The 26,842-nt window shown below is 38.2% G+C and overlaps 1 protein-coding gene and 1 long non-coding RNA gene across 3 annotated transcripts; both read right to left on the bottom strand.

Moving 5' to 3' along the window:
- Positions 1–884: 884 nt before the first annotated feature.
- On the bottom strand, positions 885–17,897 carry slc25a14 (solute carrier family 25 member 14). Of its 2 annotated transcripts, XM_067608863.1 has the most exons (9): positions 17,732–17,897; positions 16,997–17,101; positions 15,574–15,712; positions 12,940–13,034; positions 5,215–5,300; positions 4,155–4,250; positions 2,867–2,991; positions 2,409–2,622; positions 885–1,635 (listed from the first exon to the last, which is right to left on the bottom strand). In XM_067608863.1, the coding sequence occupies exons 2-9, from the start codon at positions 17,058–17,060 to the stop codon at positions 1,594–1,596; spliced, it is 861 nt and encodes a 286-aa protein (XP_067464964.1). In that variant the 5' UTR covers positions 17,061–17,101; positions 17,732–17,897; the 3' UTR covers positions 885–1,593. The 2 variants fall into 2 exon arrangements, with proteins under 2 accessions (XP_067464964.1, XP_067464963.1); XM_067608862.1 differs by lacking the exon at positions 17,732–17,897 and having other exon boundaries at positions 16,997–17,708.
- A 1,161-nt stretch (positions 17,898–19,058) lies between these two features.
- LOC137196061 (uncharacterized) lies at positions 19,059–24,777 on the bottom strand. Its single transcript, XR_010931207.1, has 3 exons — positions 23,710–24,777; positions 22,784–22,900; positions 19,059–21,676 (listed from the first exon to the last, which is right to left on the bottom strand). It is a non-coding gene; the product is annotated as an uncharacterized lncRNA (long non-coding RNA).
- Positions 24,778–26,842: the final 2,065 nt, after the last annotated feature.

The following is a 26,842-nucleotide window of genomic DNA, read 5'->3' as shown; positions in this document are numbered from 1 at the left end:
CAAGGGAAAATAAATATTTGTAAATAATTCCTAGAATTTCTTAGGATTACTGTTGAGATATCATTTACAGATTCCCGTGAAGAATAAAAGATAACAAATGCATTCAGTCTGTTTTTGTTTGTTTGTTTGTTTTTACATGGGTGGAGTTATGATTCAAAAAAATCAATTTGTTGTTTTCAGTCTCAAACAGGTGATGTATTCTCACTAACTTTCAAATACTTTCCAGCAAAGATTTTCTCCTGTAAAATCAATATTTAAAAAGGACTAAAAAGTAGCTGCAAACAAAACCAAGTTTGGTAGAAACACATTTTGGCCCACTTTTCCCTCTTTTTATCCACACCAGCTGCCTGTTTTCTATTCATGCCATGACTTGACCTCAAACCAGGTGCACAACATTAAAAATAGCGGAACAAGGCATCATACGTAGAGCCGGACATGCCTGCGATAAAATAGTACATCCACCTCTATGTGTGAATGAGTCTGTACAGCCATTTACATCATGTAGTCATCGTTGTGGGTTAATAATGACTCTCTTTACTCTAGAGGCTGCAGCAGACTGGAGGCAAACAAAACAGGAAAAAATAAACCAAAAAACACCGTCGTTAGGATTTATTGATCTGGATTGAATATTTCGGTTTTGGTTGTGTCTCCGCTCTCTTATTAGAGGCTTTGGTTCTGATCTCTGGTTGTTTCAAGTAAAACTTCAGTGGATCTTTAAGATCACATCTGATCCTAACAAACGATAAATTAAAAAAAGGAAAAACATTTTTTTCTTCACTATTTTTTCTTCAGTTTTAAATTTATACAGAAACTTCATGTGTTGAATGATTTTCTGGCAACTGACCCACTTTGAGATTGAAACTGTTTTGTAAAATTTCAGAGGCTTTGTGGCACTTTACTAAACCAAAGATCACAACATATCGCTGAATATTATTTTCAATAATTCATGTGGAGTGCTGTTGAGCATTATTCCTGTCCAGTCTTATCTCTGCACATTAACTACCTGTAACAGCCTCAACATTCAACAGTTAAATCTACAGTAATAGCTTTCCCAACACTTTTTATGCAATGTCTATGTGCTTAAAAGACAGGGTTCCCACACACACAAAAAGCTTTTCCATTTATATTTTTCCAGCCCTATTAATAAATAATTTTCCCCAATGTTTTTCCAGATCTGTGTAGGAATCCTGATAATACAATCACAAGTTTCTTGTCTTCTTTGTTTATCTTTTAAGTTCAGATTCCACTCATTCAATTCACAGTGGAAAACTCCACCTGTCACACCTGCTCAAGGACATAAACCTAATTCATCCAAACTTCCAGTTTTCTGCTACAACCAAACATTTAGCTGCCTGGGGAGAGTCAAAGGTGGTTGAACAGAATCAGTGACCATAAATAAAACACAATGCAAAAAAAAAAAAAAGATTTGGATAAGCATGGGCAGGTGACTGATACTGTATGGTATCATTGGTATGGATTTGGAAGGGAGTGTGAATATACTGGTGCCAAAACTCCAGGTGCTGCCGTGCTTCACACCCCACTTATGCCCGACACAGTCTGGCAGATCGGTGCAGTCCCGCTTCCTTGCTCGCGTTAAAACGGGAGCTTCTTCAGCTGCTCGAAGGTGATGAAGAACTGAGAATTGTGTTAAGGAAAAATTTCATGATTAATTTCACAACAGGTGGTAGCTGCTCGTCGGATCAACAGGCTCTGAAATATGAGCAGATGCCTTTCCTACCGGGCTTCACATAAATGTGTGCACAGTTTTACAAGCTAATGCACATTTTCGGAGCATTCAGCTTCATTTTACTTTTAAATATGTGGTTTTAGATTAACTGGAATAAACTATCAAAGATCAGGGACCAAGTCAGGCCAGGTCCAAATTATTCTATGAGTGTTTTCAAACCTGTAGTTCGGTTCATTTGTTCTGGTTCAAAGGAAAAAATGATACATTGTTGCCTTCTAGTCTTGGTGCAATTTGAGTTCACACACTTTTTACAAAACAGAGCCAGAGGAGTAAACATGAGGTTATACAGACGGGTAACTCACTGATAAGACAGTTTTGATGACTGTCATCTTGCATCATCAGTGTTACATGGACCCATGTGGGGAAATCAAAGTCCAGATCAAGCAACACTTTGATGCTATTAATGTGTATATTCATGTTCTATTTACAGACCTCACAAAGAAATAACTGATTATGAGAACTATTATTAGTATTATTTTACCTCCACATGTTATGGATAACAATAGAGAAAGGACAAAAATATCTGGATCAGACATTTAAAATCCTATTTAAGTTTCTTTCCAGAATTCCTGAATCTTTCCGAGAACCAGAAATGATCAGAAATCTGATTTCCGTGTTTTTCCTCACCTGTGAAGGAGTCCTGTACATATTAAAAGGATACGATGATGTTCCAAGGCCCAAGTCGCAGCCAGTTAGGCCAGAATCCCTTATAGAGAGCGAAGAAGCCCTCGTTCTTCCACGTCTGCATCACGCCGTCCAGTGTTCCTTTGTACAAGGGGCCTCCTGACAAAACTCGCTGGTTCATCATACGGGTTCGAACCACATCTACGGGGTTGGAAGCCAGCGCCCCCGCCAAGCCACACGTGAAACTTGAACTGTAAACACATCCGACATGGAAGGAGATTAACAGACGAGTCCGAAGCTGAAGAGTTTCACTCCAAATTCAAACATGAGCCTTTTGAATTTGGAGTGAAACACACTCAGAAACTATAGAGTATATGTTTTTACAGACCAGTGTTAATTTCTAAAGTAGGGTCCTGAAAGTGTTTTAGGAAATGTGATCATAAAGGATCACCACCCCTGACTTGAAAAAGAGAGTTGAAGAATAAATGAACTTACATGAAATGTGTCAAAATGGTGTCTCCCATGACACCAGAGCGAAGGAGGTGCTTCTTCGTTATGTCATAGACAGGAAGTTCTACCCCGACGACAATGGCTGCTCGCTGTGCTGTGGGAATGACACCCTGAGGAAGAGGAGGATGAGGAAAATAAGTCTCATTTTCACACTATTACAGTACAACTCAGTGGACAGATTCGATTTGACATTCAACAAACTCATATTACTAGATTAGAGCTGCAATTACTAGTTGATTAGTCTATTAGTCAAATAATCTATTGACATCTTATACACAAAATACATAAAGAGAAAATCACAGGTACATGAATCGATAATGAAAATAAGCCTTAGTTGCAGCCCTGTACTAGATAAAAAGATATGACATGTAAATGAGACAACTTTGGAGCAGTTGGTGCCTTTGTTTCCCTCTGATTCAAGCTAAGCTAGATCAAACACGTCCTGCACTAATCTGTGTACTGAATGCATTACTCTTGGAAAGACATCAAACAAACGTAAGCACACAAAATGTTGGAGTATCCCTTAAAGATCTGTTTGGTTTTGTGGTGGAAAATCTTCAGATGGGCCAATAGATCTTCAGGTCTCCCACAACATATAAGTCTCGAAAATCAAGTAAGTTCAGACTCAAAAGAGACACACTTGAAACTGGCAGAGTTCAACGTGAACTGGTTTACTGTGTATCACCTGCAACACAAAGCAAACCGAGGCTTCGATCTCAGGATGAAAAACCTGATGCAAAACCACAAAACATCATCTGATGTACCTCTCATAACCTGTTTCTAGGCTCTACCTCGTTCTTCACCTTTTTACAGAAATTTTCTACCATTGTTGCTAAGTCGTCCTTGTAGGCTCCTCCCACAATGACATCATTAACGACCTTTACGCTTTGGCAAAGATTCAACTTATGATTCGGTCTGGGAACAATGGAGTCCCAAAAGTCCCTAAAATTAAAAATAAAATTAGGGCCAGTGGCCTTTAATCAATTATCATAATCAAATGATCAAATGTCATGAGAACTGACCTTTCCTTGATTCTTTAATAATTAACCATCCTGTGTACTTCCCTGTAATGACTGTATACTGTCTCTGATGACACTGCCGTGACTGTTTACACCAGGAAAATACTCGTCCACGGTTTGGTTTTGCTGCTTTATCAGTAGAGGTGGTTGTAGTACGCAGCACTTAAAGGAACTTTTAATGTCTTAAATCTTACTACATACTGTGGCTAATGCACATACACACACATCCCTATACACAGTAATCCAGCACTCACTCTCCACAGCCCTCTGGTGCCCTCTGTCTGGTAGATGTTGATGAAGTTGGACATCATGCTGCCTTGGAGCAGACTGCCCTGCGCCTGCATTCTGATCTGAAACAAAGAGACATACAAACAAAAAACCTGGTCAAAAAAACAAACAAACATTTTCTCCTCTAATTCCCAACACAGTACTACAGTCAAGTGTCTGATTTATTTATTTATTTATTTTAGAGATCATTAAAATATTTGACTATTTAATATGGGATATATACACAAATCATTTCAATGCTGATAGGCCATTTAAAATCAGAGTGGTCATCCTGTGACTCTGCTGTTAATGTTGAAATGAGTAAATCATTCAGTGCGAGTAAGTGTAGATCTGATTAGTGTTGTTATATGAGGCCTGATATTATTTTCTTGGCTCTCTACTGTAGCTTAGTTACATCAGATATCTTATCAGTGTCATCGACAGGGTTCGATCATTAAACTGCCAATCACTCTTATAGCTAGTAGAGTATAAATTAAGGCAGGAACTAACTTTTATATTATTTTTATTAATTAACGAATCATCTGTTTAACTGATAAATTATGTAAAATGTCCATTACAAGTGATCAGAGCCAAAACTAGGTCTTAAAATTGCCAACAGTCTCAGCAAATGTTCTTTATTCTTACTTGATAAATGACTTGAAATAATGAATTGATTACCAAGATAATCAATGAGTATTTTTCTGTTAATTGATTAATTATTTCGACACAATCTTAATGTAAATCCAACCATTTACACATAACAATTTACAAGAAGTTGAATTATTATTCTAGCCCCACAGCACATGTTCTGTAGTAATGACAATCAGGGAAACGTTAAGCCTTTAGAGTAAGAAATTACTGAAAAATAATTTAAGAATTCAAATGATTGTTAAAATCGGAAGAGAATATGAAATTTCAGTGCATGTTTTAGACTTTTGAATTACTACTTTGTTCAAGTAGGAACAGCTGGTGTATATCCACTATTTCAATAAGCACTAACTAAACACTGCTTTAATCTTAGCCAAGTCCCCTGGCATCAAGAATCACCTTGAGGACGTCCGTGGGATTGGCCAGGGAGGAGGACAGGACTCCAGACACGACGCCGCAGAAGACGTTGATGACCATGGTCTCGTCTGTCAGCGGGAAAGAGACGAGAAATGCTGTTAATTAACACAGCAAACAAAAACATACAAATGCAATGCCATAAAGAATAGCCTATACTTTACTATGTATAGATGTCTAGAGGGATGTATGTTATTCCCATAAATCATAACGTTAATCATGCATGCTCTCCACTTTTTGAAATTGTGTCATTTCGAATACACTGGTTGATCTTGTTTGGGACAAAACATTTGTGTCATTATTCAATACAATACTTGATAAAAGCAACAGACCTGATGTTTCTGGAGGGCTGTAAGTTACTTTATAATGTGATAAAAATTGTTTCTTATCTTACTGCTAATGACTAGAAATAGCAAAGAAAGACTCATCTCAGCGTTTATTTTGTGATAAAAAGCTCACTGTGAATTACATTCTATAAAGCTACAGTGCACTTTATAGACGACTGCTTTTTCTGAAGATTAAAGCAGATTCACGCTTATTTTTCAGAAATGTCATTCAGGTACGTGTAGTTAGAAGACTGAAGTCCTGCATGAGTTTTTTTTTGCCCCAATTTTTTTTGCCCTTTTTGCTGTACAGACCTTGCATTTTCATACAGAGCCTCTGAATTACTAGAACAGGACTCAACATGTTCTGCACTTCTGTAACTACACACAGGCAAGAATCTTAAAAATCCCTTCTAATCAAGTCTAATACAGGTCTGCTCGTAGTTTCAAATATTTGGTCATGGCAGATATATACTTTTTGGATCTTATTTAGGACAAATATAATGATCATTTTTTTAAAAACACAGTCTGCTCTGACCCAAACCAGACACCAACTAGAGTATGTTGAAAATAACACGTTAAGAGATAAAACTTCTGATTGCAATGAGCTATGAACATACGAACGATAAGAGAAAGTCAGAAAAGACAAAAAGGCATCTTACACAAGAATGTAAATCAGCTTTTAAGAAAAGATTTCTGTTGATTAGGAATCACAAAGAAATCATTACGTCTAATTTGTGCCATATTTGCTTAAACTTACTTGGAAAGTGGGGAAATGGGGTTAACTATACATCAACGTAAGTAGTTGACCACAAAGCTACACTTGCTGGACCTAGAAACAGTCGAAATGTTCTCGCACTCGTCTATTTCTAATGATAAGTCAAACCCCACCTGCCTGGCACTCCAAGCAGATCAAAACAAACACTGAGATTTATTTGACATTGCTGTTGGAGAGACAACTCCAAGGCTAATTGTTAGCAATTAGCCTTGGAGTCTGTCAGTGTTAGCAAGTGGTGGATCGCATTAGTAGTAACCCAGTGTGGTGTCTAGAGTGGAGTAAGAAGAAGAAAGAGGAGACAAAATAATAATGGATTGTGTTTAGAACAATAGTTACAGTGATCCTTGATCAATCTGACCAACAGTTAGTGTGGCAGTCCTCGCGCCGCTCATATTTTGGGCAGAAGAACGGGCATTCGAATCCCACCACAACCACAGGGAAAACCCAAGCCTGCATCAAAACAAGCATTCAAAACACAGTGGCACTATTGTGGCAGAGGGCATGCAGAGTGGAAAGGCAAACAATAAACAGGAAAAAAGTGCTTTGCATTTTGGCAAAAAAAAAAAAAAAGGACACAGACACACACACACATTGAAAAAGTGAAGTCAGGCCTCAGTAACTAAAACTCAAAATTCCCTCTTTAGCCTCCTTCCCTGCTCCCTTCCCTCCAACCCTCCATTTTCTCCTCGCATTGAGATTTATTATAATTAAGAAAGTACACTGAATGAACAACACATTTGCCCTGGTTCATTGGTGCTGACACATTTGAAAAAGTTGATTTATTACTGCAGATGCAGAAGAAAACTTGATGTATTGTTCAGAACTTGTGCTGCCAATATAATCAGAGTTTAATACAAATTTTACAGTTCATGACTATAGTACAAACAGACCCAACTACATACTCAGATAAAGATTATATGAGTGTAGCAGCAAATAATTAGATGGTCTCATTTGATATGTAGGCCTACTGTACAATTACATCAATAAATAGCAATGGATGAATAAATAGGGATCAAAATTCCTGGGTATGACGGTGCTGCAAAAATTTGTAAATTGTATGTTTTTGTTTCAATTTTAACTGAACTCACTTTGGAAGTGAAATGATGATGCTACCGTAGTGTATGATAGTGAGGTTCCACTGTTCCTTTGTCTAAAGTAGCACAGCATAACCCTTTAGACAAAGCAACATTTTTTCCATTATCGATTAATCTGCTGATTATTTTCTCGATTAATTGTTTTGTCTATAAAATGTCAGAAATTAAGAAAAGATATTCAGTTTACTAAATGTACAATAAAAAAAGTATCAAATCCACATGTTTCTTAGGCTGAAACCAATGTTTGGGATTTGTGCTTAAAAACTGCCTAAAATAATTAATCGATTGTCACAATAGTTGCAGCTCTATTACTGTGTTGCATCTCCATAGAGAAGAAAAAATGTAAAAAACAACTATTTGTGGTTTTAGGGGGAGTAGCGTGCTGTAAGTCTTAGCAAACAACACCCAGGCATGCTGACTATGCACCACATCCCTAAGTCCTGTCATCACAGTGAAGATGCCAAAAGCAAAACCTGTTCTCACTGTTGTATCTGGCAACTTGCACTGTAGGTGGAGATGCTGCACAGATGTACTAGGTGGATGGGTGAACTGTTGTTTCTAAAATAAATACTGGAGATTCAACATTCAGCTCTCCTAAAATCAGAAGTTGTTGATTTTATAACTCTTTATTGAATATGTAAAGGTTAAATAAACAAGACATATGTAATTTAGACAACCTTAGAAGTGTTGATAGCAATATTTTTCAGTTTGGACAGAACCAGGCTACTCGTTTTCCTTTGCTTCTAGCCTTTATGCTAAGCTAGGCTAACCACATCCCAGCTCCAGCTCTGTATTTAACACACAGAAATGAGATTCCTATCAATTGTCCCATCTCAAGCAAATATGCATATTTTCCAAAATGCTGAACTATTCCTTTAGAAAAAAAACCTTTTCCTTGAAGAATAGTCCTCATAAATGTCAGAAGTAGAAAATACAACTCCAATCTTTCATTCTGTTTTCCTACCTTTTATTCTATTATAAATATCTTATGTACACTAATTGACCATTAAATCCTGAGAGGAGCAGAGGTAAAGAAGGGAGGGAGAAGAGGAAAAAGCGAGCTGGTAAAGAAAGAAGAAAAAAAATCAGAATTGAGGTCATGAAGGTTAATGCCAGATAAAGAAGGAACCAGTCAATGGAAAAGAGAAATGTCAAATAAAAAGCAGACAGAGAGGGAATAGAGGAAGAGAGAGAGAGAGTCTGAGGCAACAAATTTTCTGTGAGCCACAGAAAGATGCTGGCGCCAGCCAATGACTGATAAATGTAGCGCAAACCCATTTCGCTGATAACTAAAGTGGCTCTCTCAGAGGGCCTGACAACAAAGACTGATCCACTTTCAGGTTTTTTGGATTTCTGTCTCTAATGCCAACCCAGTTTATTTCTGTCCGCTTTACCTTTCAGTATGTTGACTATGTTTTTTCTATTTCAAATGTGGTGTATGTGAGGTTTTCCTGTCTCTTCTTCAGCTTGACAGTTGTTTTGGCCCTACGGTGCATGTTGTATACACACAAAGGTTGTGTGATTTACAACACAGAAACTCAAAAATCTCCACATATTGCCAGTTACATAGCTACTACTTATTCATGGAAACAAAACACCACATAGTAGTTATCAAAAATTAACTGCTCTAATTTAGGACTGCAACAGTTACTTCCATTGCCAATTAGTCTATTGCTTACTTTCACGATTGATCATTTTGTTGTTGTATGGTATCGTTTAGTCTGACCAACAGTACAAAACCCAAGATATTCAATTTGCAATGATACATGGCAAAGTAACGCAGAAAACCCTCACATTTGAGACGCTGAAACCAGAGAATGTTTAGCATTATTGCATAAAAAAGTATAAATGGATTATGAGTAGCTGCCAATTAATTTTCTCCACTTATTGATTAATCTCTACAAAGGATACTTTTGCACATATTTCTGTTATGCAACATTCCTATACGTCTTGACTGATTTGAGGCATCTCCCTGAATATCAATCATGCTGGTTGTTTGCTTAATATATCCTACCTATGTCAGATAGGAGGGAGAAAACACATCGAACTTACAGTGTGAACATAGCAACTCTCTCACTCTTCCTGTCCACTCTTCCCTGCTTTTCTGTCCCTTCCATCCTTACTTGCTTCCTTCCTGGAAGCTCTTTGCCTCTTATTTAGTTTGCAAATTAGTGCCGGCAGGTTAACACACTCACTCTGCTTCCAGAAGGGTCAACACAGATTGTCCCAATATATCCAACCTTTTTTGGAGGGGGTGTTGGGGGTGTACACCCATACGACTAAAGGTACAGTTCAGTATTACTGCTGTGTAAGGAAATATATTTATTGTAGGATTGAAGCTAACGAATATTTCATTATCAATTGATCAATTATCAATCTATCTGCTGATTATTTTTCTTGATTAAAGAGGACCTATTATGCTCATTTTAGCTCTATTTTTATTTTTGGACTCCACTAGAGTAGCTTTGCATGATTCACAGTTCAAAAAACTCCTTATTTACAGTACTGTGCAAAAGTTTTAGGCACTGTAAATGTTTAGATTCTTATCCATTATGCAATACCATCAGGGAGGTGTCTGATTGGTCCCAAATTTATTCATGACATGACAATGACCCCAAGCATACAGCTAGAGTCATAAAGAACTATTTTCAGCAACAAGAAGAATGATGAGTCCTACAACAGATGGTATGGTTTGGCCCCCACAGAGCCCTGATCACAACATCATGGAGTCAATCTGGGATTACATGAAGCACCTGAGACGGCCTAAATAATAAATCCACAGAAGAACATTCTTTCTTTCTGCCCGTCAGACCCGTTGCTTCTTCCCACTTTAACTTGAATAACAAACCAGGGCTCAGTGCTCTGGTTGGATCCACATGGAGAGCCGGGGCTAACGTTAGCTGAGAGGCTAGCGGAGCATTAGCTGCAGCATGGCCGGAGGGAAGGACAGCCAGCTAGCCTCTGCTAGCCTCCCAGCTAGTCTTAAGTTAGACTTAAGTGGAGCCTGAGGAGGACGCATCGGGACCGTCAGAGAGAGACAGTCCGTCAAGGAGCTGCTAAATTCAGCTGCACAGATAGGAAACTCCTCGGCTGACAGGATGTACCACTCTGTTTGGAAAAAAAATCTTTTTGGTTTATAACAGCAGTTGGCAACCAGCTTATTAGGTGCATTACTGCCACCTTCTGTGCACACTGTGCATGTAGCAGATGTCCATATAAAGAAATCTGTCACAAGCTGACGGTAGCTCGGGCTGAAAGTAGAAAACACCGTTGGAAACTTAGAGTTCAGAGCAGTCTGAAGCTGGTGCTTTTTGCGCACAGGGATTACTTATTTGACACATCGGCTACTTTTAACACGAACATCCGACATTTTGACATTATATATATGTCTGAAAATAAGGAAAAGCATAATACGTCCCCTTAAACCAATTAATTGTTTGTGTATAAATTAGTGTATAAAAAAAAGTCTTTAAATGTCTTATTTTGTCCAAACAACAGTTTAAATATATTCAGTTTACTATCATTTATGACAAAGAAAATCATGAAATCTTTAGATATGAGAAACTTCAAACTGGCAAACTTTTGGCATATTTGCTTAAAAAAAATTGATTATCAAAATAGTTGCTGATTAATTTTCTGTCGATCTACTCATCAATTAGTGAACTAACCGTTGCAATTCTGTTTTTGTTGGTAAGCAGAAATGTCACAACACCAATATCACCAGGGTAAACTGCCATACACGTCATGTGTTTGTGCATTTATATCACATTATTTACTAATTCTGATAATGTTTCACAGATAAAATTAAGTGCAATTACTTTTTGCGACTATATTAATTCCAAGAGGCAAATTCTATATTTCTACATTTCTGAATTCACCACAATTGCAGTCAAGCCCAAACACTTCATACTTGAGGTTAATTATGACACAGAATATTTAACTCCTTTTCATCCAACCAGACATGCAACCAACCACCCACTGAGTGACACCAAAACCCCAGACATGCAAGCAAAGTGCTCCAAAATAAACAAAGAGGAGAGAGGGTCTGTAAGGGGTTTGTGCTGTTTAAGGCACCAACGATGATTACAGTCCAGACGGAAGGAAAAGGAATGAGAAACCGCCAGAATGAGACTGAAGAAGAAGAGTGTAATATGAGAAGGGTTAGAAATAAACCATTTTGTTCACCTGCCAAGGAGATTTTTAAAGTTTAGAAAAACATACTAACAAAGATTTGCTGAAACATTTGAGAAACTACATTAAGGTTGTTTTTAAATTTTCTATATATATATATATATATATATATATATATATATATATATAATTGTGTAGTAAGATACATTACATCCTTACATTTGTGACGGCACTTTTCATCAATTGCATTTGACTTAATGCTACTTTGCTTGTCTATTTTTTGCAGGGTTTTTTTTTACTGTATCTGTTCTTATTGTTCTCCTAAATGCTTAAATTAGCTTGGATATGACAAATCTGGAGCATAAAAACACGATATACCCACTTAAAATACTTAAGCCAGAAACACACAGTAAGATAATTGACTTCAGCTTGCGTTGTGCTCGAGGCCTGTTGAGTGTCAGTCTGTAGCTCCAAACTTGTTTCTATTCTAACAATGCCCAAGGATAAAATGTAAAATAATATTTTTTATTCCATGAAGCCATATTATGTATGTATATAATGTAACATGTATAATTATCTAAACTTTCATACCAATACTGCCATTAATTTTTAAAATATTTCTTTTATTTGCGTGTTTGGATTTCATTAATTCCTCTGGAAGCTTATCAAATCAGTCACTCTGTCAGTGTGAGCTCTTCTTAACTTCCACCTTCAGTGCACTTTAGAGCCGTCAATCAAACGCTCTGAACTTTCAACACTGCAGTATTGGCTACTTGTAAGAAATATCTCTCGTTACACTTCACTTTGGATAATTGCATCAGTTAACTGGCTAGAATGTAAATTTGATCAAATAACTTAGGTGCTCGTACTAACAAACTCTTTTGCTGTGGCTTTCAGCTTTTCAGCAGTTTAAGGTTATTTTTTTACTCTAAAGGGAAGCTGCTTGTAAAAAGATTCTCTCACTGTGGTCCTAGAGGGCTTACTACGGTTTTGGTCGAGTTAGCGTCATCATCAGTCCTTACAGACCAAACTTACTTTGCAGGAGATTGCATCAGCCTTTAGCCGGTCAGATCTCCAATGCAAATATCTAAATTTAATATACAGCCTGCATGATGTCAGTGTCATTTCCCATTGATCTTTGTTTGGCCTGGCTTCCAGCTGCAGAGCTCAACAAATTGTGACCGTTTTTCTAGACTAATATCTTGTTGTCGAAATGCTTTCGGCTGGCCTCTGTGACACTAATGAACTGAATCCAGTGAATTGTGAGGCTAGTCTCTTTCCCTGTATGCAGGCTTGAATTTAAGACTCTGATGATAAAAGAGTGTAAAAGACAGAGCAGAGAAGTAGAAGATAGGATCTCAGAGGCAGAAATAGTGACACCCACCTTCTGGGCGACTGACAAACAGCCTCTTCAGAGAATTGTAGGTTCCTATCTTGATTGTCCCATAAGAAGCTTGTCTCAACAGGGCAGGAGAAATACTGGAAGGAGAGGTGAAATATGTTTATTAATCTTTACGCTGGGAGTTAAAGGACCAGTGTGTAAGATTTAGTGGCATCTAGTGGAACGGACTTGGCAGAAATGGAATATAATATTTCTAAATATGTTTTAATTAGTGTATAATCCCATGAAAATAAGAATTATTGTGTTTTCGTTACCTTAGAATCAGCCCTTTATATCTACATAGGTTTTCCTACATGCTTGGAAGGGGAGGGGGAGGGGTATTCAGTTGGTTGCAATCTGCAACCTCACCACTAGATGCCACTAAATCTTACACACTGGTCCTTTAACTGTGTTAAGCAAGGGTACCCTGAAGGTAGAGGGAGTGCTTATTATTTACTTTCCCTCACTTAGGATGCATATTAGCAAAATGAGTCAAAATCAGTCTTATTGACTAGTGTGAAAACCAGTCTTACTGTATATTGACGAAAAGCAGAGATTAACCTTAATGAATCTTAAAACTTGAATCACAGCCACTGCCTAAAAATCAAAAAGAAGCTCCCTCTTACCCTGTTTCAAAATGGAATAAATTTCCTGTCTCACTGGGCTTCTTTCAAAGCTTCAGCTGGCTTCATCCATATCACAGTTCAACCACCCACAAAGTGTAACAGCTCTGTGTGCAAAGCATATTACTGCATATTGAATTGAGCACAAGCTGTCTCCATTCCATCAGCATGGAGCATATTCACAAGTGTGTTTCAAAGAATAGTAACTAGATTTTCTTAGCAGCACATTGAGTTAGACGGAAAGCTTTCCCCATGGAACGGCACGGCAAAGAGATCCGGGACTGTATTCACACTTCCTGGAACTAAGAGTCGGTCCTGGTGCTTAAATTCTGAGGAATCCTACAGCATTTTCCAAGAACCCCCGCCCCCTTTTCTGTAGCTAAGGTGTTCTTTAGCAGATGTGTATTAAACAGAGGCAGGAGTTATCTGATAAAGTGCTACAGAATAGATTGTGCAGGGACGACCCGTGTTGACTGAATGAATTAACACCATTACGCAATTAATGCTATATCACAGCCTCTGTTTATGTAACCCCACCAAAAATGCATACCAACTGAAAAGCATTAATCGATATAAGACCCATGTATGGGTCCTATTAAAATGTACACCGATCAGCCACAACATCAAAACCACAGGTGAAATGAATAACATTGATTATCTTGTTACAGTGGCACCTGTCAAAGGGTGGGATATACCAGGCAGCAAGTGAACAGTCAGTTCTTGAAGCTGATGTGTTGAAGCAGGAAAAATGGGCAGGTATAAGAATCTGAACAACTTTGACAAGGGCCAAATTGTGATGGCTAGACGAGTGGCTCAGAGCATCTTCAAAACGGCAGGTCTTGTGGGGTGTTCCCAGTATGCAGTGGTCAGTACCTACCAAGAGTTATGTAGCACAAACTGCTGAAATAGTTAATGCTGGCTATGACAGACACGTGTCAGAACACACAGTGCATCGCAGCTTGCTGCATATGGGGCTGCATAGCCGTAGACTGGTCAGAGTAACCATGCTGACCCCTGTCCAATGCTGAAAGCGCCTACAATGGGAATGTGTGCATCAGAACAGAACCATGGAGCAATGGAAGAAGGTGGCCTGGTTTTACAAACCACATTTTCTTTTACATCATGCAAATGGCCGGGTGGAGGAAGTGTGATGCTCTGGGCAATGTTCTGCTGGGAAACTTTGGATCCTGGCATTCATGTGGATGTTCCTTTGGCACGTACCACCTACCTAAACATTGTTGTGAACCAAGTAAACCCCTTCTTCATGGCAACGGTAATGCACCCTGCCACACTGCAAAAAATGTTCTGAAATGGTTTGAGGAACATAACAAAGAGTTCAAGTTGGTGCCTTGGCCTCCAAAGTCCCAAGATCTCAATCCAATCAAGCATCTGAAGGATGTGCTCAAAAAAGTCAAATCCTTGATGGGTCAGAACTGTTTTAGCGACACAAAAGAGACCTACACGATGTTAGGCAGGTGGTTTTAATGTTGTGGCTGACTGGTGTATCTATTTATGTGGATCTACCAAAACAGCAATATTTCAGTAATTACAGAAGTAATTCACCTCCACTTAACATTAAACAGATAGAAAACTCAAAATGATTGCCACACAAATAAAAGCACCACACATATCATTATTTTTATATTTTCAGTGAATCACACTTTAATATTTTTGTGATTATGGAGTGGTTTTCTGTGAGAAATTAAAAAGTAACATGCTGGGATTTTACTTGTTTAACCAATACAATTTAAATAAAGTGTAATAGTGAAAGGGTCAACAACACTTTCACAATGGGATAAGACTTCATGTTTGTCTTGTTAAAATGCGCTTTGACAACACTGCTAAATCTCTGTGACGGTAACTTTTAGATGAATTTAAGATTGTCACAATGGTTGTGAACATGGACACCGAAAGTCACAAAAACATCTGTTTACTGTGGCTGCTCCAAACTAGCATGCACTTGGTAAGATCTTGAAAAATCTGTTGTGGTGCCTAAAAAAAGTCAGTTCCATACCCAGAGTAGAGCGCCCGGATGCCCTCCTCCTTGCCGATCCTGAAGAGGGCGTGGAACATGCCTCTGTAGCGCACCTCTGTATACTGGGACTGACCCTGGACCTGTAGCCGTGTCTTAGTCAGGTCGATGGGGAAAGTCCCTGAGGATTGAAAATATAATAATATAATAATATAATAACAACAATATTGAGAAGAAGAAGAAGAAAATTAAGGTAGTGAAGTCAAATAAATGTTAAGAGATGACAATGACTGAGTAGAGGAGGATATTTTGCAGGTATACTAAGAATATAGATAAATTCATACTGTCAGGAGGCCCCAGTTTCTGTCTCTTATGTATTATCATTGTATTCAAGTCATATAGTATGATACAATAGTTTTATAATTTCTCAAGTTACAACTCTGCTTCCTATTCACGTACCAGAACTGGCATATTTCCTTCCCCGATCTTGTACAACACAAGAAAAAATTCAACATAATTTCAAAAACAACACCAAATAATTTTAGCTCATGCTGTCGATTAGAAAAAAAGAGTCATAACTTAATTTAATCAAGTTAATCAAGACCGGTGGTAAGTCTGTCTCTGTTGGGAAAAGGGAGGCTCTGTTAAGGTTATGGCTTCAGAGACCCAGGCGCCAATTTACAGATTGTGTACACATGGCAAAATGCTTTCAGAGTTTTCACTTATTAAGTCTCAAGTACGCATTCTGTGTATCATATTTTCACTTATTTTATTTTATGTTTATAAATATTATCAAATAGGTTTTATTTTTCATCTTATGTACATTTAGACATTTTTATGTTCGTTATGTCTTTTTTTGATGTGAAGCACTTGGCGCATGTAATTTCTTTGGTTGTAAAGCACTCTGAGCTGCATTTTTTGTATGAAAGGTGCTATACAAATAAAGTTATTATTCTAATTATCATTATTAACTTGGGAAATAGGTTAAAATCTCTATTTTATCATGTAGCAGATGATCTACATAAATATAATTTTCCACTGTAATTACTCCAATTACTCTAATGTAATGATACTATGTGAGAGGTACAAACTGCGACTAACTGCCAAGTTAATAAATAATATGAAAACTAGCAGACTATTGTGTATTATACAAATTACAAAGTAAGCAGTGACGATGCCTGCCAAAAATCTGACTAAACTCAAAATTCGTGAATTGGGTACACCTACAGTTGCAGGACAATTTGCACTAAAGAGCTCTCCTATTTCAGCTGGATGCACAATGGCCCTTTTAAACCCAGTGCTATCATCTCTCAGCAGTCAAAGGAGGAAAATATCCCTAAAGCTGCAAATTCTGGGAATTTAAAAGGCTATTTCTCTAAAAACATATATTGATATATCATATCAGCGTCTAAAGCCAACAGTATACATGACGGTTAACGTCTGCATGTTGTGGTGCATCACGTACCGAATTCTGCGACAATCGAGGCCATCCCTCCGTAGATGAACGGCTTCCAGTTCAAGTTGGACATCTCTGCGGCGGCGGCTGCTGCTTCCACCTGCTGCAGCCCCGCTAAAAACAACAGTAGGCCGCACAGACAGAGGTCAACACAGTGCTGCAATCTCAGACAACACAACATGTCGAGAAACATTGAGATGCAATGATGCTACAGATCAGCTAGGGTCCTCAGCATCAGCATCCCAGCGTACTGCGCCGGAAAGAGACGCCCGCAGTGTCGAACACCGTCGAGAGAGCCATCATATTTGTTGCGGAGTTGCTATTGGATGAGAGTTATGTCAATCAAATGATTCAGCGATTCAATTGGCTCGTGTGCCAGGAAGGGCAAACCATGAGTGTTTACAGCAACAGTGTCACGAGAATTGAATGAAGTTATTTCATATCGTAAAAGCTACTCAGACACTTGAACAAGATGCTACTTGGAATACGACATAACTACACCATACTCTTTAAGATATAACAGTTAAAACTTTATATAAAAATCAGAAAATCATGCATTTTACTCGTGTCTACAACAGAGATGTCCGTCCCACCCAACTGTTTCCAACGGTTAGCTCGAAGCAGATGGCTCGTGCTAGGCTAACGGTTGGTCAGCTACCACTTCTGGAAACGACTAGCCTGCTCGTTAGCGAGGTTACTGCTTAGCAACTAGTTTCCGTCACATATAAGCCAAAGGTCACGCACCTGTGGTGTCGATAAAATCCGCAACTTTCTATTTGACTTGATTTTCCATGACCTTACACATGTACGTCGCTCGACTTTAATAAAGTGCAAGCAGAAAAGTTCTCGCCCGCTGTTAGCTTTCCATTTCAGCTAATGTCAAGTAAACCAGAGACGTTAAAAACAGGATTTCCGTTAGTACTTTCAAAATAAAACCCCTTTGACGAGCTGTATTTTTCAGTGTAAGGTCATGTGTCCTTAAATCGGACTACTTTATATAAAAACAGTAATAACAATTAAATCAAATGTATGTAAAATATGAGAAACTAGTCTAAGAAAATAAATTAATTTGGGGACAATGTTCAATTAGAATCAAATAATTGAACTCAAAAGTATTCTTGACCTCTGTAGTGGTAATTTGACAAAAAAAATCTTAACTAATGATTACTTTTAGAATCAAAGAAATATGAAAATTATTTTTTTTTAAATCAAATGGTATTTGATACTACTACTGTGGGGTCCATAAGTCTTAGACCACTTTCCCATTAGTGAATGGGATACAGTAAATAAATTTAAATAAATCTGTAACTTGTTAGTTTGTTTTGGACATATCGGGAATGTCCTGTTTGAAAATACTTTTCACTCCAACATTTAGATACACACTCAGTTGCCAGTTTATTAGGTACACATAGCTGAAACAAATGCAGTCTAATCCAGCGGCCCTGCAATAAATGCTGCAGTCTACATGAAAGTATAATGTTCACTTTAGTTTTATGGAGGTGTTGACTGAACTTTACGGTCATCTTTAGGCTGTAGTTTTTGCTGCTGTTGAAGAGTATTGTGTTATACCAAAAGGTGTAAATAATATTTTGTCCACCCCACTTACTGTATATCAATGTGGGGCTATAATCTTCATGAAAGCATGGTTTATTGCCAGGATGCAGCATTAGACTGCAGTAGTTTTAATTGTACCTAACAATGGGTGTGTAAAAGCAAATACAGTTTTGTGTTTTCCAGTAAAATACCATATGTTTCCCCTAACTTGCATTGGCTCAGTATGAAAGTGCTTTGGCTAACATTACTTATACTCCATGTGTCATATCATAATGATATAAACTAAATTCAACAACAAATTCATGTTCTGTTTAGTACAATCACCACCAGTATTCATTTTAACCAAAAGATCATTTATCAATATAAAGATAGACAGATAGTTACATAGATAGATAGATAGATAGATAGATAGATAGATAGATAGATAGATAGATAGATAGATGGAGTGTAAAAATGAAAAATGACACAAGCTTTTTAAGAAAAGTGATTTGTTTTATTGAAGTTAATTATTGTTTTTAATAATGAATTATTATTACATATTGTGTAGGGACTAATTGCAGCGCGAAATAGGACTTCTCATCAATCATATCACCTCAATGGACAGCTGTCGTAGCCCAGTGTTTAAACACACCAATCACAACTGTTCAGTAGTCACAGGATATTTTCTAAACTTAATTTTTTTATTTAAGCATTTAAGCAAACACCTTGAACACCTCTTTTTTTTCTTTTTCTTTTTTTTAATTTTAGTCTCCAAAGTGGGGAAGTTATTCCTCTGGGTATGGTTACACATTCATATTCTCATCTCTAAGCCAAAAGGTAGCAATTGTATTTTTTCCATTAAGATGTACTATAGTAATTTTCATATTTTTTTATACTCATCTTTCTCAGTCTGAATCAGTCTTTACTGACTTATGTCCTCTTTCTCAATTTAACAAACACAAATTCTAATTGAAACCAACAGCTTTTCAGCTTTCAGGTGACCTCCTACCTAAAAATGCGGATTTTTTCCTGCATTGCTCATCTTTTTTGACACCAAGGCAACAGATGGGAGACTGTCCTTACCAAAACAAAACATCAGATTTTTCATTCAAAGGGCTTAAAACGACCCATTTTTGTTTTCCTGACAGGCAACATCTGTGATCTCAAAATGAACAGCTTTCATTGAAATTGTACACATTTTGCTGCTGAATTCTTTAAATGTAAATTTTCAATGAGCCACACAAACAAAATTCAATTGACTTTAGCGTAGAGGCACAAATCTCTGAAATATCTCAAAACCTGGATAAATAAAACTGAAACAACACCATCTGCATGCCACCACTATAATTAAGTGAAAAAAGTCAACCAACTCCTTAAAAAAGTAGTTTTAGTTGCATAAACTTTAAAAAAAAGTGCTGCTGATGTGTCTTCTTCCTGCCGATGTGTCCTCAGATCAGCAAAACTTTCAGATGCGTTGACTTAGTTTGTTATATTATAACTTATATAAGTGAGGACTTGTTACACAGGCAGTTACACAGCAGTAAAGCTGAGTGTATATACTATAGAATTAGGCCAGTAGTGTCAGCTATCGCCTAAAATCTCTATTAGTTGGTGAGGTCTCCCCTTGATTCCCTTTGCATTATCACCTCACTGACTTACACAACACATTACTACTACAGCTGTCAAAAGTCAATTATCAGCTTATTCTCTTGCAGCTTGTTGCTGCATTGGTGGAAATTTGGCAACCTGCTGCCTTTTAATCCCAGTACAATCATACATGGACACACAATCAAGGATGCGTCAAGCTATGCTAAGATGAATTCACACATTGTTGCCTTCAGAAATGTGACACCGGAAATTCTTAACACAATACAAGTTTCACACAAACAACAGCAGTGAAGGGTATCATAGCAACAATGAGGCCAAGCTGTCTTGTCTGATGATCATGTTTTCTCCTTCCCTGCCATGGTAAATTTGCATGTTTCTTGCTCTTTCACCATCACAGGGAAGTGAAGGTGCATGTTGATCATGTACAACTGTGCCAGGTATTTGAGAAGCACAAGCCAAATGCTGTCATGATGTTTGTATACTTAAGTAGAGGTCTTCACAGGTGCTCTTGGTTTCTATTAATCAAGGTGGGTCCACTTTATAGTCAGTCTAATTGGGTCTGGGTAGGGTCTTGTTGAATTGCCACAGGTCTTGTGTTAATATGTCTGATAGTGGATCGAAGCAGACTTCCTATCAGTTCTGATAATGTTTTGTGTCAGAAAAAAATGGCACGCATTGCTGCTCTTTTGACTGTGGCTACTTGTTAATTGGCATCATGCTGCTGCCAGTGTTGGTGTTCTCTTTCTTTTTGAGTCTGTCTGATCAGATCTTACTATCCTCGGGTCAATTTTGGACCTGTTCTGACCGTCCTGGGTTCACTTTCGAATGCGGTCCGTTCCTTTACTTGCTTCCTTTATACATCTCGGGTTGGGTATATAGGTTTCCACAAATTTTGGACCTGTGAAGACCTCTCAAATGCATATTTCAAGCTTCACTCTGCTCCAAACAAGCCACAAAGCAGCTCCTCAGGAATAACTCTGTGGTGGTTGTTATTGGAGGGAAGAGGATTTGTTCCTCTTCTCCTAGCCAGTTCAGGAATGTTACCCAGCAACCTCTTGGTAACAAGCGTATTTCTGAGAGCTTTAGGCTTCTGTTGTTGTAAAAACAGTTTGAAACATGTGAAACATGAAAAAGCCTTAAAATGAAGACTGCTGATGTCCCATCCACCTCACTCACATCTTACACAGCAAATATCCACAATTTTGATCAACATGAATCAGTAAAAAAAACAACAAAAAATTTAGATTCACTTCTCCCCCTCATCTAAAATATAGTCAGAGAATTGCAGTAGTGAACACAGCAGGGTGGGTGGAGCTCAATTCAGATAATACTGAGTTGATAGAAACCCCACAGTCCAAAAGTGGAGTGACACCTTTTAGCTGATAATGCACTGCTGGATGGCATTCTTTACAGCAGCCACAGCGGCCACGGTGGCAGCACAGGTCCAGGGTTATTGGTTCAAACACAGGGAGTGCTGCGGATCACAGAGTGGTACGCAGCAGCCGAATGACACGCTGGTAAAGCTGCTGGATGACCGACACCAGATTCCTGTGGGAAGGGAGAACAATTGGGAGTAGGGGATGAACAGTGAGTGGTGGATAGAGAGAGAAATGGAGGAAGCATGGTGGGAAAAAGAATGACTTAACAGAAAGATAAAGAAAGACGTAAAAGGAAAAATACTGAAGAAGAAGCCAGAAGGACAATTGTATCAGTGAGCCAGCATACAAATAATTATGCATGCTGTGTTTGACAAGTCTAAATATCTGCTACTGAGTTTAAAATGATTATTGCTCATATTTAGCTATTTTTGTGTCAAAACCACCAAAACCAAGCTTGCATGCTTGCAGCTACTTCCAAATACAGTCATCTGCATAGCTGTCCATGGCCTCAAGTAAAAGACTACCAGTTGGCAATGCCATTTCAAAGCATTATTTGGTATTCTGAGCAGATGACAACCCTTTCAGAGTGGAGTGAAGATGATCGATTACTTTGTTTTGTTTGTCTCTCTGCAACTATTTTTGATTAAGAACACAGGCTACTGATTTGTTGCTTCTCACACAGACCGTAGGGCCAAAATCAATATTAAATCAACTTTGGTTGCCAGTCAAATGGACCATAATTCAAATATCTAGTAATTCTCTTGTTAATATCTCACAACTCCAAGGAAGGGCGGAGATCATGTAGTCTGGGTATGATGGTTTATTGACATTCTTCATATCCATTAAAGTCTTTCAATTTAAGCCAAAAAACATATTTTACATGTTACACAGCCAAAGATCTTTTTTGCTCTACTTTTAACTTCACTCTGAACAAAACCATGATCATCTTTAACCAGCTGATCACATTTTTTGCTCTTTTTGAATCACGGCTTATTACTGCACATGAACAGTATCAAAATATGAAAATAATATCCTAATATCCAAACATCTACAGAAATGGTGAACTGGTCATTATAGTCTTTGCTATGTGTTCAAGTGCAACAGAACATGTGAGGCAACATGAGAGGACACCAGAGGGCAGGAAATGTTGAATTTGGGAAACAAATTCCCAAACATGCCTGCTACTGTGTTGTTCAATTAATTGATTACTACATACCTAATCTACAAAAACTCTTATTTTCATAAAGAAAAATATGACAAGTGTCTAGAGACTCACCGAGCGCCGACAGAGAAGCAATTGGCGCGGTTTGGGTGAAGGCAGAAGAGCGAGGCCACACAGTAAACACAGCACAACAACATAGACAGCAGCCGTCTCTTTAAAGACATCTTCAGTCTGAAAGAAACACAATCAGTTTCACATTGTCTGCAACAGACCGTACATGAGCAGGACATGTACACTGGTGTAAACACACAACTCTAGTTGAGAATACTTTTTGCTTTTTGTTCAGTGGAGACTGTGGCTAACACACAGACACTGATAACACTCTTTCTTGAACTCTTATTTTTCACTTCTGGCATTTTACCTCAAGATCTTGGCCAAAAGTAGTCAAAGTTTCTGAAGTACGAATACCGTTTAATACTGAGTTTGAAACATTTTGCTTACTCTGTTTGTCTTTTTAAATGATTCGGGTAGAGCAAAGGCCAGATTTAGAATAAGGAAAGATTGATGAGGGCCTGGAAGTTTTTTTCTTCCTCAGAAAAGTTTTAAATAGAAGAACAAAGTGCTAAAAACCTGCAATATTATCCAACAGTCTATTAATAACAATAAGGCTGATATTTGTTTTTAACTGGCAAAAAGATGTACTGTATTAACTGAAAATACCAACAAGAAAATTAAAAAAAAAATTCTGTTCACCATTCATATTAAATTATATTTTGATCACATCATCAGACTTACAAGTTTATGGAACTATTTAGTTTTCACGGCCGTCGTCTGTGTGAAAAATAAATTGGAGCAAAGAGGTTTAAGATTAAATATGAGATGCTGCATCATGAGTGACTAAATAATGGCAACGCTAAGACCTCTGACACAACTCAAACTCTGCTGCACAGTGATGTGTAACAACAATGGAAAACAGCAGCTCCTGTTGAAGGCCACACGTTACCCTGAAAACATCACTCACATATCATCATCATCATCACCTTAACAATCCTGCCCAGTTTTAATCTCCAGATGTACTTTTTCCTGTCAGATTCCTGTCTTGAAACCTCCTCGCTTCTGTTAAAAAACCCTCAGCAGTTCCTTCGAAACAGATCCCAGGTCCAGGTGGAGTTACAAGAAGCCGTCACAGCGGTTGGAGGATGGTGTTGGCAGAGGTGTAAACAGGATCTGGGCTCCCTGGGTGCTGCTGGGCACTGGGCACAATTACTGCTGACCCACACTTTGTTTTGAAAGGTCCTGAAAGGTCTAGCAGTGGTGAATAACATTCCTTCATTGTGTGTCTGTTGGAGCTATTTTGGTTTGTCGGGAGGGGAGGGGGGTTGAGAGGTGATAAAAAGAGGATCTTTCCTCTCAGGTTGCTGTGGACTCATATAAAATGTGATGAAACTGTTCTGGGCCGGCTGGGACTGTAGTGTTGAAGTTTGATGGTGTGTGTGACTGAATAGCAAGGTGTGAAAACACTCAGACTGGCTGAGCTAACACCTTTAGATTTTTACCAGTTTTTTTTCTCTTTGGATTTTTTTTTCAAACTTAAGTCAAGTTATATTTAACTCCTGACATATTTTCTTCTCAGTGGCTTATAGAATCAAATACTGATTTAATGACAGTCTAACAAGACTAAGAATCTACAGCCACATGCTGCTCTGTTAGCCTGTAGGCCTACTTAGGAACAGCAGTGCTTTGAGCTAAATGCTAAATGCTACAGCGTGATAACAATGTTAACATTGGGGGATATTTTGCAAGTAATGTCTACCAGGTGGTTCACAATCTAAGTTTAGTGTCTTATGGCTTAAGAACAGCTTGAGGCTGTAGCCATTGTGGAAGTACCTTAAAGTGTAATGCCATCGACAGCTGCTAGATGCTGGCTCCAGCTGACTTCCTTTCTAAAAGCCTCAGTTGCTCTCTAGAAATTTTTAGTCAATCATTTTATTCAATGACTCATCATGGTCTCAATCTCTAAATTCAGGCCCTCTAATAAGTGTGTTGGTGGTCATTTTGGAAATAATTGCTCTGTTAATGAGAAGACTAGTAGCTTTGAGGTCTGCAGTGTGGGTTCATTCTACTACTACTACTTTCCCCGTCTCCAGGATTCACACTGAGTTGGGACTACTGTTGCAATATTTCAGTTACTTTAATGTTACTTGATTACGATGCCTGCCCTGTTAGTACAATTAACTAAAGTAGCTAACGTTAGCCCAAGTGTGCACTGCTTGGTGTTCTCAATGAGCTAGTGTAAGCTTGGGTCTGAGGTAGCGGAGGGTGTTTCCAGAGCGTGAAAGGCAACTGCCGCACTCCTTACATGGAAGGTACTGGCTCCAAACCGAAAGGATATTGCCAACCATAAACTGCAGCTCTGGTCTTCAAACTGGCTCCAGTGCAAACCAATGGATGTCTTCACACATCCAAGTCAATCTTTAAATACAGCCTATGGTCTTATCATGCTAACATTTGCTCATTAGCACTAAACAAAAAGTAGGCTACAACTGAGGCTGATGACATTGTCATTAGTTTTGCAAATATTTATCCATAAACAAAAGTAAAGTCAAATTTAAATTTTGACCTCACAAAGTCAGAGGATCAACAGTTTTTATAACTTGTCCTGAGGGGAACATCTATCTCTGTAGTGAATTTAATGGCAATCTATTTAGTAGTTGAAGATATTTCACTTTGGACAAAAGTGGCACTAGGAAAACTCAGGAGATCACCCATGTCATTGGAATTTATTGTCTGGGAACTATGAATGTCCATACAAAACGTTGTGCCAATCAACATAAGAAAGCTACTCAACTGAATAAATTGAAACTTTGGCTTGCTGGTGAGAAAAGGTCAGAGGAACACCAAAGTCGTTAGGTTTCATCCTCTGGGCACCGCAAATGTCTGTACCAAATTTTATGGTTATCCATTTAGTAGTTGTTGAGATATTTCAGTTGCACACAAGTTGCTCCTTTTAGACCTAACATCCTGTTTTAGCTGGAAATACAATGACTTATGAAGCAAATGTAAAATTCTGTTTTCTCGAGACATGATTGACAAAAAACAACTGCACAGTATAGGTCACTGCCATACATGCTTTCAAGGCTAATCATTAACCAGATGATTTTTTTTTTTGGTACTTTTCTTGGAGACTGCTCGCTACAGTTTGGGAAGCTGGTGAGATGCCAGATGATGTTTTGACTGTGTGCAGCGAGAAAGCATCATTAGCCAGATCTATTTGTGCGTGTGAATCCTAGTGGAAAATGGTCCCATCAGGCCAGATGTCTCTCCTGGGGACTCTCAGGGCAGGACTGCAGCCAGCAGGGTTAGAGTTTACTTAGAGCTCATCCAGCTCTGTACAGCACACAAACACACAGACACACACACACACACTGTTTTAGCTGCTTGTGTATTGTACTGAATGAGCCATTTCTGTCCACTACTAATGAGCAGTACAGTACTTAAAGAACTCAAGGACAGGGGTCAAGAGGTGTACAGGGGCTCCCCAGGAAAATGGAGAGTATGTTGATTCTGAACATGTAAAAGTCTGGGAGCCCCTGGACATTTCTAAACAATGCTCCATAAAGGGTCAGAACACACTTCATGGGTCTCTGCTCAGCTCCACTGTCTTCATGCACTGCTGGACACTCATCTACAGTAAAGCTGCAACCTGCAGAGCACACTGCTTGCTTGAATGCACTGAATAATATAACACACTGTGTTTTGCCTGCCTTGGAGAACAAAATCTGACAGATTAAAAAAAAAAAAAAAGAATCAATCAATCAATAAAATGACCAAACAAGTTTAGAAGTAAGTCAATCCATTAATTTCACATTATTTGTTTTATCTTCTTACGTTATTATTTAGTACTATATAGTATTTATTTACCTGTGTGTGATTTTGCTCTAAACGAAGATGAAAATGTTGTTGGCAGTCTCTTTCTTTGATATGCATATCTATGTATGCAATTTAAATGTAGTTAGATGTACACTTACTTTAAATTTGAGTAAATTATGGAGGGGGCTGTAAATTCTTTGGCTGTCAAGCAAAGCCTCACAAGGTATGTTTCCTTGTTTTTTCAATTTGCTTACCAAAAAAAATCACAGCAGACATTTTGACTTGTTTGTAGGAAAAGCACAG

Source organism: Thunnus thynnus, chromosome 13 (assembly GCF_963924715.1).
Source record: "Thunnus thynnus chromosome 13, fThuThy2.1, whole genome shotgun sequence".
NCBI classification, from domain to species: Eukaryota; Metazoa; Chordata; class Actinopteri; order Scombriformes; family Scombridae; genus Thunnus; species Thunnus thynnus.
The sequence above is the reverse complement of the archived record's forward strand: the minus strand, read 5'-3'. Positions and strand labels throughout refer to the sequence as shown.

Bases quoted from the DNA above. Each gene is read 5' to 3' on its own strand.
- slc25a14 (XM_067608862.1), bottom strand. From the start codon at position 17,180: ATGTTTCTCGACATGTTGTGTTGTCTGAGATTGCAGCACTGTGTTGAC. The intron at 15,713-16,996 runs GTACGTGATGCA...TTCAATCCTCAG, and splicing joins CTCGATTGTCGCAGAATTCG to GGACTTTCCCCATCGACCTG. The intron at 13,035-15,573 runs GTATGGAACTGA...CTCTCCTTCCAG, and splicing joins ATCCGGGCGCTCTACTCTGG to TATTTCTCCTGCCCTGTTGA.